The sequence below is a fragment of the Triticum urartu genome, chromosome 3, assembly GCF_003073215.2.
Source record: "Triticum urartu cultivar G1812 chromosome 3, Tu2.1, whole genome shotgun sequence".
Classification (NCBI taxonomy): Eukaryota; Viridiplantae; Streptophyta; class Magnoliopsida; order Poales; family Poaceae; genus Triticum; species Triticum urartu.
The window spans coordinates 9,843,309-9,856,358 of record NC_053024.1 but is presented as its reverse complement, the minus strand read 5'-3'; the positions used below and the strand labels follow the sequence as shown (position 1 = coordinate 9,856,358).

Below are 13,050 nucleotides of genomic sequence, written 5' to 3'. Positions count from 1 at the left end.
CGCCGGACAAGTCCGCCCGCTTCGCCCGGACCAACCGCGAGACGCCACATGGCGCGCGGGAGCCCCACATCGCCGCCGCCGCCCGAGGCCCGCGAGGCCTGCGGGGAGCCCCGCGGCCCGGTCTGCTCGCCGTGGCCCAGGTCGGCCTCCTCCCCGCCCGGCCGCCTCTTCGCCACCCCGCTCGACCCGGGTCTTCCCCGACGCCGGCGCCGCATCGCCGCGGCCGTCGCCCGGCTGCCGTCGCCGTCCGGTGGCATCCACGCCGCCTCACCTAGCCGTCCCCGGCCCTCGCCGCAGCGCGCCGCCCCGCTCCGGATCCGGCCGGCAAGCTCCTTCCCTCGACGGATCCGGCCGCCCCCGTCTCACTCCGGTGAACAGGGACTTATCCGGCGAACTTTGTTTTGCGTGCGCGCCAGATCCAGATCCGCTGCTACAGTAACCCTAGGGGTTGTCCTCGATTTTTCCCCAAGTCTGCATATTTTTTGCATTGTTCATCGCATCGTAACTTTGCACCCGTAACTCCGATTTGAGCGTGTAGCATATCAAAATGTTCGCCTCAAAGAGCACACCATTTCATCTCATTGCATCATTTTCATTTGAGCTCATCTTGATGCCCGAAATGCTATTGGAAGAGAGCTATTTGAGATAATTGTCAGATCTGCTGCACCAAATAGCTATTTGTCATTTTTGCCATGATTAATGTGTGCATGATATGCTCCTGAGCTCTACATGTGTTTTGTTATATGCTTTGCCATCTTTACAGAGGTGCTTACCATGTATTTTTGTGACATGTGTGGTGACTAGCACAAGCTTGCAAAGTAGTGCATTCGTTAATGCTGATTTCAGGGACTTAGAATTTCACTAAGTCATTGATCTGTTTTTGCCAATATGCCATGTGTTCATGTTGTTTCCTAGTGATCCGTGCCTTTTCTGAGGATGATCAGTAAGGATGATTTGTTAATATTGTGGTGCTCTATCCATCCATGCCTTTGTTTGCAATTATGGAGCACCCTAGCTTGAGTCAATCGAGCTCTACTTTTTCTATTTTGTGAATCCTGGCAGATTGTTTACTTGTTAGCGATTTTGCCGAGGATGTTGTTGTTGATCCGTGCATGCTATGTTGTTGTTCTTGCCATGTATAGCTTATATGATATGTATTCTTGATGGGTGTATGCTTAGTTTGTCATGCCATGCTTTGTAGTGAGTGCAACGAGCTCATGAACATGCCTACTCGTTAACAGATTTGCTTGTTCCAGTTTTTCTCTAAGTCTGTAACCTGATTATGTTTTTGCCATGTTCACATGCTTGCAATTGTATTTTCTGATCCCTTTTGGCTTAAGGTCACTAAGGGACTTTTGTTAAGTGCTTTGAGTAGCTTCCTGTCATGCCTTGCTTTGCCATGTTAAATTCCTGTAGCATATAGTTTTCATGCTCCAAAGTGTGCTACCTGATCTGAAATTTCAGACTTGTGTTAATTTCACTAAGTCTGAAACCTGTTATCGTTTGCATTTTCGCATGCTTGTTTAAACCTGTTAATGGATGAATTGGCCGTAGATCAGTGTTCATCTTTTGTCAAGCATTATGAGTGGATCCCTGCCATGTATTTTGTTGCCATGTTTGAGTGTTGTAGCATAATTATCTTGATGCATTTAAATGGCTACTTGCTGTTTATCGCACACCGGTGCCATATTTGTTTTGCTTGCCATTTCCAAACCGTGCATCCGATTCCGGTGATCTTTATATCGATTTCAACCGAAATCACCTCACCTTTCCAGTGGCACTCTTGGATTTCCATTTTGAGGCCAGGTTAAATCATCCTTTGTCAAATCTTGCATATGCATCACATATCGCATCCTGCATAGCATACCATGTTTGCATCATGTTGTTCGAGCATTGCACGTGCTTGATTGTGTTTCTTTTGCTTGTTTGTCTTGTTTGGGTAGAGCCGGGAGACGAGTTCGCTAACGAGGAGCCCGTTGAGTTTGCTTACGAGGACCAAGTAAACTCTGACAACTTTGCAGGCAAGATGATCATACCCTCGAAATCACTTCTATCTTTGCTTGCTAGATGCTCGCTCTTTTGCTATGCCTATGCTACGATACCTACTATTTGCTTATCATGCCTCCTAAATTGCCATGTCAAACCTCTAACCCACCATGTCCTAGCAAACCGTTAATTGCCTATGTTACCGCTTTGCTCAGCCCCTCTTATAGCGTTGCTAGTTGCAGGTGAAGATTGGAGATTCGTTCCTTGTTGGAACATTGTTTATTTGTTGGGATATCATTATATTATCTTGTTATCTTAATGCATCTATAAACTTGGTAAAGGGTGGAAGGCTCGGCCTTTTGCCTAGTGTTTTGTTCCACTCTTGTCGCCCTAGTTTCCGTCATATCGGTGTTATGTTCCCGGCTTTTGCGTTCCTTACGTGGTTGGGTGATAATGGGAACCCCTTGACAGTTCGCCTTGAATAAAACTCTTCCAGCAATGCCCAACCTTGGTTTTACCATTTGCCACCTAGCCTCTTTTTCCCTTGGGTTTCCGGAGCCCGAGGGTCATCTTATTTAAACCCCCCCGGGCCAGTGCTCCTCTGAGTGTTGGTCCACCCCGTCAACCGCCGGTGGCCACCAGGGGCAACTCTGGGCTGGCCTACCGGAAGTTTGGACAATCTGAGAGTGCCGTGAGAACGAGATATGTGCAGCTCCTATCGGGATTTGTCGGCACATTCGGGCGGTGTTGCTAGACTTGTTTTATCTTTGTCGAAGTTGTCTTGTATAACCAGGATACTGAGTCTGATCAGAACGTCTCGAGAGAAGGTTTATCCTTCGTTGACCGTGAGAGCTTGTGATGGGCTAAGTTGGGACTCCCCTGCAGGGATTTGAACTTTCGAAAGCCGTGCCCGCGGTTATGGGCAGATGGAAATTTGTTAATGTCCGATTGTAGATAACATGAACCTTAACTTAATTAAAATGAATCAACTGCGTGTGTTACCGTGATGGTCTCTTCTCGGCGGAGTCCGGGAAGTGAACACGGTGTTGGAGTAATGTTTGCCGTAGGTTGTTCTATAGTTCTTCGTTTGTGCTTTGCCTTCTCTTCTCGCTCTCTTTTGCGAACAGGTTAGCCACCATATATGCTAGTCGCTTGCTGCAGCTCCACATATTACCTTGCCTTACCTATAAGCTTAAATAGTCTTGATCGCGAGGGTGCGAGATTGTTGAGTCCTCGTGACTCACAGATTACTTCCAAATCAGATGCAGGGCCCGATGACTCCGTTCCAGATGATGCACTTGAGCTCAAGTGGGGGTTCGACGAAGACTCACGCCGTTACTATGTGTCTTTCCCTGATGATCAGTAGTGGTGCCCAGTTGGGGCGATCGGGACCGTATCGCATGTTGGGGTTGATCTTTTATTTTGGTACCGTAGTAGGACCATGAGTGTATTGGATGATTGTAATGTTATTCATGTACTTTGTGTGACGTGGCGAGTGTAAGCCAACTATGTACCTTTTTCCCCTATTATCTATTTACATGGGTTGTTGTGAAGATTACCTTACTTGCGACATTGCTTTCAATGCGGTTATGCCTCTAAGTCGTGCTTCGACACGTAGGAGATATAGCCGCATCGAGGGCGTTACACCCCACCCCCAATTTTTTTATGTGCCACAAATTTCTCATGGATGGCTGTGAGATTGTTAATTATGCTTACTCTTGGGTTCACATGAATAATGCTCACGGAGAAACTTTGTTCCTTCAGTGATCACATGGCTGAAGAAAATAACATGTGAAGATATTATTTTATTAATGCACGTACAACATATGTTAATTTTCTGAAGGAAAAAACATGTGAAGATATTATTTTTATTAATGTATAGCATATGTCGACTTTGATGATTTGTGCTATCAAGTGTTAAGAAATTATTCATTTTTCTTCTATGAAAGGGAGCTACTTTCTGTACTTTAGCAATATACTCCAAGGTTCTTTTATTATTGTACAACATATGTTGACTTTGCTGATTTTGTGCCTATCAAGTGTTAAGATTTTATTCATTTTTCTTTTATGAAAGGGAGCTACTTTCTGTACTGTTTACTCATACAAAAAGAATCTAAAATTCAATATCCCATGTAGAATATATGACCATGCCAACCATCCCTATGCATTGCATTGAAGGAATCGATATGGACACATAATGTTGAGAGTGGAAGTGTCAAGATTTATAGTTTTGAATATTCTTATTAGTAGTTGTATATTTTAAATACATGTAGTTCGAATACTTTCATCTGTCATGATAATATTAAATACATATGAGTTCCATGCGAAGTTATGCTATTGCTATATGTCTTACTACTCATCTTGTACACTAATATAGAGGTTTCAATTAATAATTTCATTAGGCTTAATTTAAAAGGAGTTTGTGCATGCCAATCCAATTTTTATGTATTAGAAGTATGAGTTTATAACTTGGTCGTCATGAGAAATATGATGTGATTGCAGCGCGGGAGCTGAAGTACTCTGAGGCAACCTTTCACGGGAGTTGATCAGCAGGTAGATGCTAGCCATGGATGTCAGTGTAACACTTGCTACATAAGTTGCTTTTCTTTGACTTGATTTAGCAATTTTCAAAAGTTTGTGCTAATGTTGTATCATGGTATATTCTTGACATTGCCCAATCCGAAAACAATAGGAATACCTTTTAGGTTATCCACATTTTTTGTAGAAGATTACCCACACCAACATTGTGATGCTAATATATGGCTACATGCAGGTGACAACTTTAGATATGAACTGGTCTCCTCATACTTCAACAGTAAGTTTTTGTCTATTGCATTCTATTTTATGCTGCTGTAAGTTTTTCAGAGCTGCTGATATATGTCAATGCATGACATGATAAGGCATTTCTTAGTAAGCATGCTTCTGTGTAACTATTCCCTCAAATATATATTAACTCTATGGCATACTTGTGATTGTTTGGTCAAATTAAATGGTCAACTAAAATATTTATAAGTGTACTGCATTGAGCAGTTTGTTTGGCATATTTGGACCATTTGGATAATGCAAAGCTTACCTTGTATGCATGTAATATTTATTTGCACAAAGAACCTATCATAATATTGAACTTTAGCCTCAACAATCAGGGAGGATTATAATTCAAGTTCTGTTTTTGTTGATGAATCCAAGCTTGATATCTGAAGAAATACTCTTCTTAAACCTTTGGAAGCAATGGTTTTTCAATTGGTATATCAGTATATGTATTGTTTTGTCATTGAATATATTTGTCTGATGTAGGAGAACCGAAACTACTATATTTTGATGAATTTATCAGCTTACACAAACCACCAATTGATAAACTGCAGTAATATAAGGAAAAATGTGTGCCTTATGATCGGAAGGTGAAACAACCAACCAAGTACAATCAACAAGAGAAACCAAGATTGCGCAAGGTGACCTATGTGCTTATGATTTTAGTGCTTAGAGGTCGTTCGAGGCTGATTGTGTGTCGCCTTCAGAGTTCTCTGTGTTTTCGCTAGAACTTCTAGCATATAAGAACACACCTGTGATCAGGCTTTCATGATTTATCTTACAGGAGACATTTTCTATATGTTTCATTGTATATATTTAAATAAATTCCTTGTATGCTACCAGAAAAATAGACGTGCATGGCAATGTATGGGTGCTCGGGCGTCGACGTACTAATAGAGCACTTTTTTTTGGCAAGATGTGATTTATGGGGAAAATACCACCTACTTTTTTTGAGAATCAGTTATGCCACCTTAATGATAGATGATGATAATAATTGTAATATCTTTCAACATACTCCCTCCGTTCCTAAATATTTGTCTTTTTAGAGATTTCAAATGAACTACCACATACGGATGTATATAGACATATTTTAGAATATAGATTCACTCATTTTGCTCCGTATGTGGTCACTTGTTGAAATCTCTAGAAAGACAAATATTTAGGAACGGAGGGAGTATATGGCATGGGGCCTAATAATGTTCAAATTTTTTATCAGACGCAAAATTGCTGAGTTACTGCCATGGTTGGACTCCACTGACATATTCCTACAAAAAGTACTAATCAAGCTACATGTTATATCATAATTCATGTACTAATTTTGTCAAGAGTAAAATACCTCTAATATAATTTCATCTATCACTAACATTATAGTGCCAAAGTAGATGAGCGCAGCAACGCGCGCCTTCAATGATCTAGTATTAGATGAAACAAGGCACCTGCTCTCCTATCCCATGTATGTATATGAATCCTCCTCCTCTTGGTCTCTCTCCCTTTCTCTAAAAAAATAAAAAATAAGCGTCATCTCTTCCTATATTTCACGTACGCGAGAGATCCTCCACTTGATCTCTCTCGGTTTCCTAGAAACAAGAAATTCTTTGTGTCCTCCCCTTCAACTCTCTTTCCCTGGTAGAAAGAAAAATCTCAGTGTCATCTCCTCCGATTTCACGTGAATTCTAGGAAAAGCAACTAATTAACAATCAGATCTGTAACTCGACAATCTATAACTGTTGGATGTATGTAATATCTTAAGCTACATCATGTTTATTATTTAAGCAGTCGGATCTAAAAAAAAGAAAATATGCGGATGAGATTTAAATTCAAACAGCACATGGATATTTTCATTGGCGTATACCAATCGAGAAGAAATCTGTGTAAGGAAGCACAATGTTTTCCAACACATGGATAACAACACTATCGTGTTTCAAATGGAGATACAAATGTTTTGATGTATTGAATGAAAACAAACTGTGGTGTTCTAAGCTATAAAGTGGATATAGAAGCTGGACAAATAGTCTAATTTTAAAAAGTATATTTGCCGAAGAATGATAAGAAGGTGTTTTTATACGTTTTCGAGTCAAAGAGTTCCAATCGGTTAATTAGTACATCTCTAAAGCTATTTCACCCCTAATTTCGTGCCACAAGCAGTTGTATCTTGATCCGATATTTACTTACCTGTTTCCACGAGGTATGCAACATCTGAAGTGTGGCACCCAATAAATCAATGTGTATTTTGGTAATATTTTCTTATGAATATGTTTTCATGCTAAGAAAGCAAAATTTTGCATGTTTGCAATACTAATACTATAGATGGATTTCTAATTCCTATAATTTAAAATATGCAAAAATATCCAAATGACACTATTACTTCTATTGTTGCATGTATCCATAATTAACTAGCCCGTGCTGCTACACGGGTTGATGACTAGTTTTTAGAATGTGGATACAAATCCTAACCATTGGTGGCTACCCAATCGCTTCAGACTTCACGGTTGACATGAAGCATCTGCGTCTCAGCCCGTGTACAGCCCAATATCTTTGCTAAAAGCACAAAATAAGGTAATGGAAAATGACAGCCCATCATGGAGGACAAGAGAGGCTTTGCAGGCTTGCTGCACGTACCCACGACCGGAGTTGGACTACGCACGCACTCACGACGCTAACCTCTTCGTTTCCAAGCCGCTTCTGTGATCGTAACTGAAGCCTGCAAGTGCTTGCTGCTGATCGGATCTCCCCGTCGTGCCTCAATCGAGAAGGGGCGAAGGGTAGGGGATGCCACGAGCCCAGGACAGGCAGGCACCGATCGACGGATACGTTGCCGCTTTGACGGCAGACCGGACGCAGTGATTTGCTACAAGCCTAAGGCAGTTCCGGTAAGAGAAAACTGGCAGGTGGAGGTGGGGCCCTCCCGCGTGCCGACGGTGTTGATGCCCTAGTCCCGGCTCTGATTCTTCGCCGTGCTGTCCTCACTTCGCGGTGCCATGATGAGACGGTGTGGGGACCCCATGACCGCATTGGCGCATGATGGTGGTTGGTTTGGTGGCAGGCTCCGGGGCGTCCCAGGTGCGGGTTGGGATCGGGGGAAACCCCTGTCGGCATGGCCAACACCGGCGCGGTGGCGCCTGTAGGTGCCACCTGACCTTCCGGGAGGGCGTCGGGGCTACCCTTCCTCTCGCCTCGTCGTGTACCGGGGGAAACCCCTGCAGCAGCGTCGTCATCGTCGCGATCCTTCTTGGAGGTGTTGATAGGTGCCGGCGCTTCGGAGTCTTGGAGTCTAGTGGAAGATCCTGTGGGCGCTGCGATCGCGAGGCTTCTTCGTTTTGTTGATCCGCCATTGTCGGCATTTGTTTCTTTTGCTTTTCTCTATCGTTTTTTTTTTTTTGCATGACTGTGCTGCTTCCGCCCTAGCATCTATCCATTCCGCCCCAGCATCTATCCATATATGGTTCGGTTGGTTGTTTTGTATACAAAGTGGGGAACCCTTTTTTGGTAAGAGAAAACTGGCAGTCTGGCACTGAATCGACAAGGTTGCAACCAAAATCGATCGCTGCCGGCGATGTGACGCTGCGCTCCGTGAGTCATCAATAGACCCGATGCACTAATGATACTATACTTTTGAATAAATAAATTGATTGTGTATTTATAGTCATGAATATGAAAATAATCTATCCATTCTACGGCGAAACTGGTTTTACAATCAAAATCTGTCTCTATGATTGTAAATTCCTACCGCAATCAACGAGAAGCTAGTGCAAAAATTAGCACTGATTCTAGTCCAACAAATGGCCACACTATGATGTTAAAGCAAATGAGTAACGGTTGGAGATGCAAAGCTAAGGCTTAAGATAGCCATATGGTATATCATTTTTTTTGTGCTTGTTGTCTTTCGCCCCCATATCTAAATCCGGCTCCGTTCCTGCCAACCATCTCATGACACCACGTAACTGACAAAACTCTTCAACAACAAAGCCTTTAGAAAGGAAACGACGCTCATGCGTCGCCAGCACCGGATCAAAACGTCAAGGCCAGAATTTAGATTTTCACCTGAAAAAAATCAGTTTGAGCATATCCGAGCAATGCGTTCAACAAGGGAGCGATGCGAAAAGATGTCCCCATTGCCAGGTAGAAGCAACTCGGGTCATACTAGGCTCATCTGCTCACAGTAAATAAATTGAAAAACATCTGAAATTTTTACATGAAAGTGCACAATTTCTAGGTGTTTGGACATTTGAGGAGCCTCCTGGCAAAAAAAAAAGTAAAATCCGGTTTACACAATGCACTTTTTGAAAGTTTCTTTGACAAGTCAAATTTGTTATTTTTGTTTGCCTCAAGGGAAGTATTCATTGCAAGCGACTTCTGTTATACTGAAATCCATGTAAAGGATTTGAGCTCGTTGACTCTAGCTTTTTTCTGCGCTCTTTCTTCAGTTTGTGTGTCGCTGTGGTGCGATCATCCTTGCACCTTTGCTTTGTTCGGCCAATTTCATTTCATTTCGGCAGTAGCCAGTAAGTGTGTGTGCCCCTCTTATCTACCTTCCTTGTGTTTGTTCAGCGTCTTGCTCTGCGATATCTACTCTGCTTTCGCTGTTTTTCCGAGATGGCCTACGTAACGACAAATATTTTAGAACGAAGGGAGTACATAACAATACTAAAATAGTTGTTAAGCAAGTTCACATAGTGCCTACTAAAGATCGGATCGAAACTGTGGACTGTGGTGCATTAAGATTGACGAAGTCAACACATGCGTCTCACTACCGATAGAAACGTTGCCTCCCATTGAAAATATAACCCACATTAATGAGACACCAAAGCGTCAAACTTGAGGCTTGATCGCTTCCTACCCATTCAGGCTGCTCTGCCGTCGGATGGCTCGGTTTGGCTGGCCACCAGTATACACAACCTTCAGAATTTTTACTCTAAAAATGAAAAGGAGAAGCCACACAGAACTTGTAAAAAGAACTGGTATAATTGGAGGCAACAAAACAACAGAAGAATCTGAAGTAATAGTCAGAGCTCAGTAACTACTGCATCCATATTATTCTAGTACAACAGGCACCCCTAGCAGCAGAATAACCATCATCCAGCATTATGCACAGAAAACGTGTCGCCACAAAGGTTAAAACCAAGCGCAAGCTCGCCAGTTTGAAGACAAACACACTGCTTAGTGCTTAACAAAAGGCCTAGAAATAATAACCGCTGCTTACAGCTCCAGGGCACAACCATTCCAAGGCCACCAGGGTTTCAACAATTAACACAACAGAAACTACCAGCAGACCAGTAACACAAGGATCACCATACGAAATTCCACTCCTGGGCTCACACATATCTCAGGGAGGCATAACTGCATAAGACCGCAAATTTCTCTAGTTTTTACCCTTCGGATTTATAGTACCCTCATCTGCTAGATCGCCTCTGCATACTATTGAGGGCCACTAGCTTCAGCATCACCTACAAACCTTGAAACAACCACCAAAATTAGACAGGGAAAAAAGAAGGCAAACAATACGATTAACAGCGCCCTACCAGATTTGGAGGTATATCTCACCAAGGAAAATAAGTGAATATTCAACTTTGTTAAGCAGGGCACTGCACCCAGTTCCAAAAACTGGTGATCTATATATCCAACTGGACCTGAAGATGATGGCTAACCACTATGGCCAGGCAGATCTAACCAATGAAGCATATGGCCCTAAAAAGCAGTAGCAAAATAAACAAGCCCCAATATCCACATCAATGCATATAGTTTCGAACTATAAAAGCAAACAATCTTGGAAGACAAATTGTCAGTACAGCAAACTAGAGCTTGGAACAGAAACCTTGCCTCGGTTCCATGGCAATGGCACCATCGCAAGGCCTGGAGATGAATCAGTGGAGTCGTGCGAGAAGATAGCACATGCACAGCTCCAGACGTTGCAACAGAACCTGTATGTGGGCACATGGCCATGTACAGGGAAAATAACAGACATCAGCAATGTGATGAATTACAAATAAAAATAAAATACAAATACAAATGGTAAGTTAGTGTGAAGCACCGATGTGCCAATGTCCTCAAAAGAGACAAATGCATCTGGTTGCAGTATAACTGAAACAAGTATGCATCAACGCTGTCAGACAAATTTACTAAACTACAGGACACTAACAAGGTACAAAAACAAACTCTGTTTGTTCATCAACTGCTTCTTTTTGTTGAGTCGGGACAAAAACAAACTCTGTTTGCATTCACTGGAGTATTGTTGCAGGGTTACAACCATGCTCTTGTGAAAACAGGAGGACACGACTCCGATGCCTATCATAACATGAAAACGACCGTGTCCATGACAATAACGTGCAAGCAGAACTCTTTCATCTCGAAAAACATTGCTGAGCTTCTGACTGAAGCTCCTCTCTGTTTTGTATTCCGTTCCTTTCGATATATAGCTGGGCCTTACGGACAGCCGTTTTCTCTAAAAGTAATGTGCAATCTCTCATGGTGTAGTAATCCATTCATGATAAAGTAACAAGTACTATGTGCTTGTAAAAAACTACAGGGGTAATAATCAGAGATAAATCCTAACAAGTCGTCAGGGTTGATAAATCAGAGGTAATTCCTACAGTAAGCTACAAAACTGAGCTGTTATGCAGGGCATATTTGTTTAATCAATGATGAAAAGCTGCATTCTTTCTTTCTTTCTGAATCAACAAATTGCATCCATTGGATCAATGATGTTGTGACAAGGCACAAAGAAGCACAATCGATCACATGGGACGGAGCACACACCTAGCTAGATCCCTCGTAATGCTAGTACTACTACATAAGAGTCACTGGCCTGACTGCCAGATGAGTTTGGTTTCAGACAGTCAGAAACCGTCCATCAATTTCCTTTTGAGTTGCCGGAACGTGTCGGCGTCGACGACGACCTCTGATTTAAGATGAGCAACGATGGCTCTGAAAGCCTCACCGCGTGCCTGGTTGACCCGCCTCTGCGCCACGGCCTCGGCGCCGACGCAGTCGTAGTCGACCTCCACGAATCCTTTGGAGGCGTACTCGCGGCGGACCCTGGCCTGGAACCCGGCGAACTCCTCCAAATGCTCGTACAACTCGCGCGCGTACCGGTAGAGGAGCACCGTGCGCTCGTCCTTCTCCTCCTCCGGCGACGGCAGAAGCGACGGGTTGTCACGCTTCAGGTCTCGGTACAGGGCGGGAGGGACGTACGGCGGCCAGTCGACGATCCGGTCGACCTCCTCCCGCGGCAGCCGCCACATCTTCTTCGCCGCCGGAATCTCCTCCTCTCCTCGGGAACAGCCGGCCGTCCTCTTGGCCGTCGGGGAAGGCTCCTCGCCGGAAAAAGTCGCCGCCTTTCGTTTGCCAGGGCAGACACACTCGACGCCGGCCATCGGTTGATCTGATTTCTGCTCAACTCGCCGGGAGATCTTGAGATCTGGATTTGGGGGCTGCTCGCGTTTGATTTTCGATTTTGGGGAGGGGGGCTTGCCCCTCCTTATATTGGTTTGAGCCCCGTCCACCGGTCGGACTATCTGAGACACACTCGGAGCCAAACCGAAATGACGCCTCTGTGCAAAACCGTGATTAACTAAAGACTGAGCTTTTACTAATTTTTATATCCCTCCATCCATATATATAGGGCTTAATGTATTTTCCAAGATTGCATTTGACTATTGATAAGAATAATAGTACTCTCTTCATTACTAAATATAAGTCTTTGTAGAGATTTCACTATATGGACCGCATATGAATGTATGTAGATGCATTTTAGAGTATAGATTCACTCATTTTACTTCGTATGTAGTCCATAATGAAATCTTTAGGAAAACTTATATTTAGGAACGGAGGGAGTATATGAGTTGTATAATAATGTGAAAATTATATCAATGGAATCTCCTTCCACGTACGAGTTTAACGGTATGCTTTGTGTAACTTGCATGTCATATATTATTGCTCTAACATGTGGTCAAAGTTCATCTCAAAGAACACATTAGACCCTATATAGATGGATCGAGGGAGTATAATAAATCAAACATGATGCCTGTTGTGGATCAACCGGCTGATTTCTTGAGGAAATCGGTCGGGTCGTGGGCCGTAGGATCCTTCCCTCATAGCCATTGGATCGGGTCAACCCACAACGAAGCAACAACATGAGTCACCGTCGAGGCAGCGCTGCCCGGCTCGCAAGCAGGAGTCGGACCCCTTCGTCGGCAGAGTAGGGCATTCGGCAGCAATGGTAGCACGGCAATGCTCCATCGCAGCACTGACCATGCTTCA

At 43.5% G+C, this 13,050-nt stretch overlaps 1 protein-coding gene across 1 annotated transcript; it reads right to left on the bottom strand.

Moving 5' to 3' along the window:
* Positions 1-9,849: 9,849 nt before the first annotated feature.
* LOC125547603 lies at positions 9,850-12,314 on the bottom strand. Its single transcript, XM_048711423.1, has 2 exons — positions 11,729-12,314; positions 9,850-10,712 (listed from the first exon to the last, which is right to left on the bottom strand). Exons 1-2 carry the CDS (start codon positions 12,162-12,164, stop codon positions 10,480-10,482), a joined length of 669 nt encoding a protein of 222 aa, XP_048567380.1. The 5' UTR covers positions 12,165-12,314; the 3' UTR covers positions 9,850-10,479.
* Between the last annotated feature and the right edge of the window lie 736 nt (positions 12,315-13,050).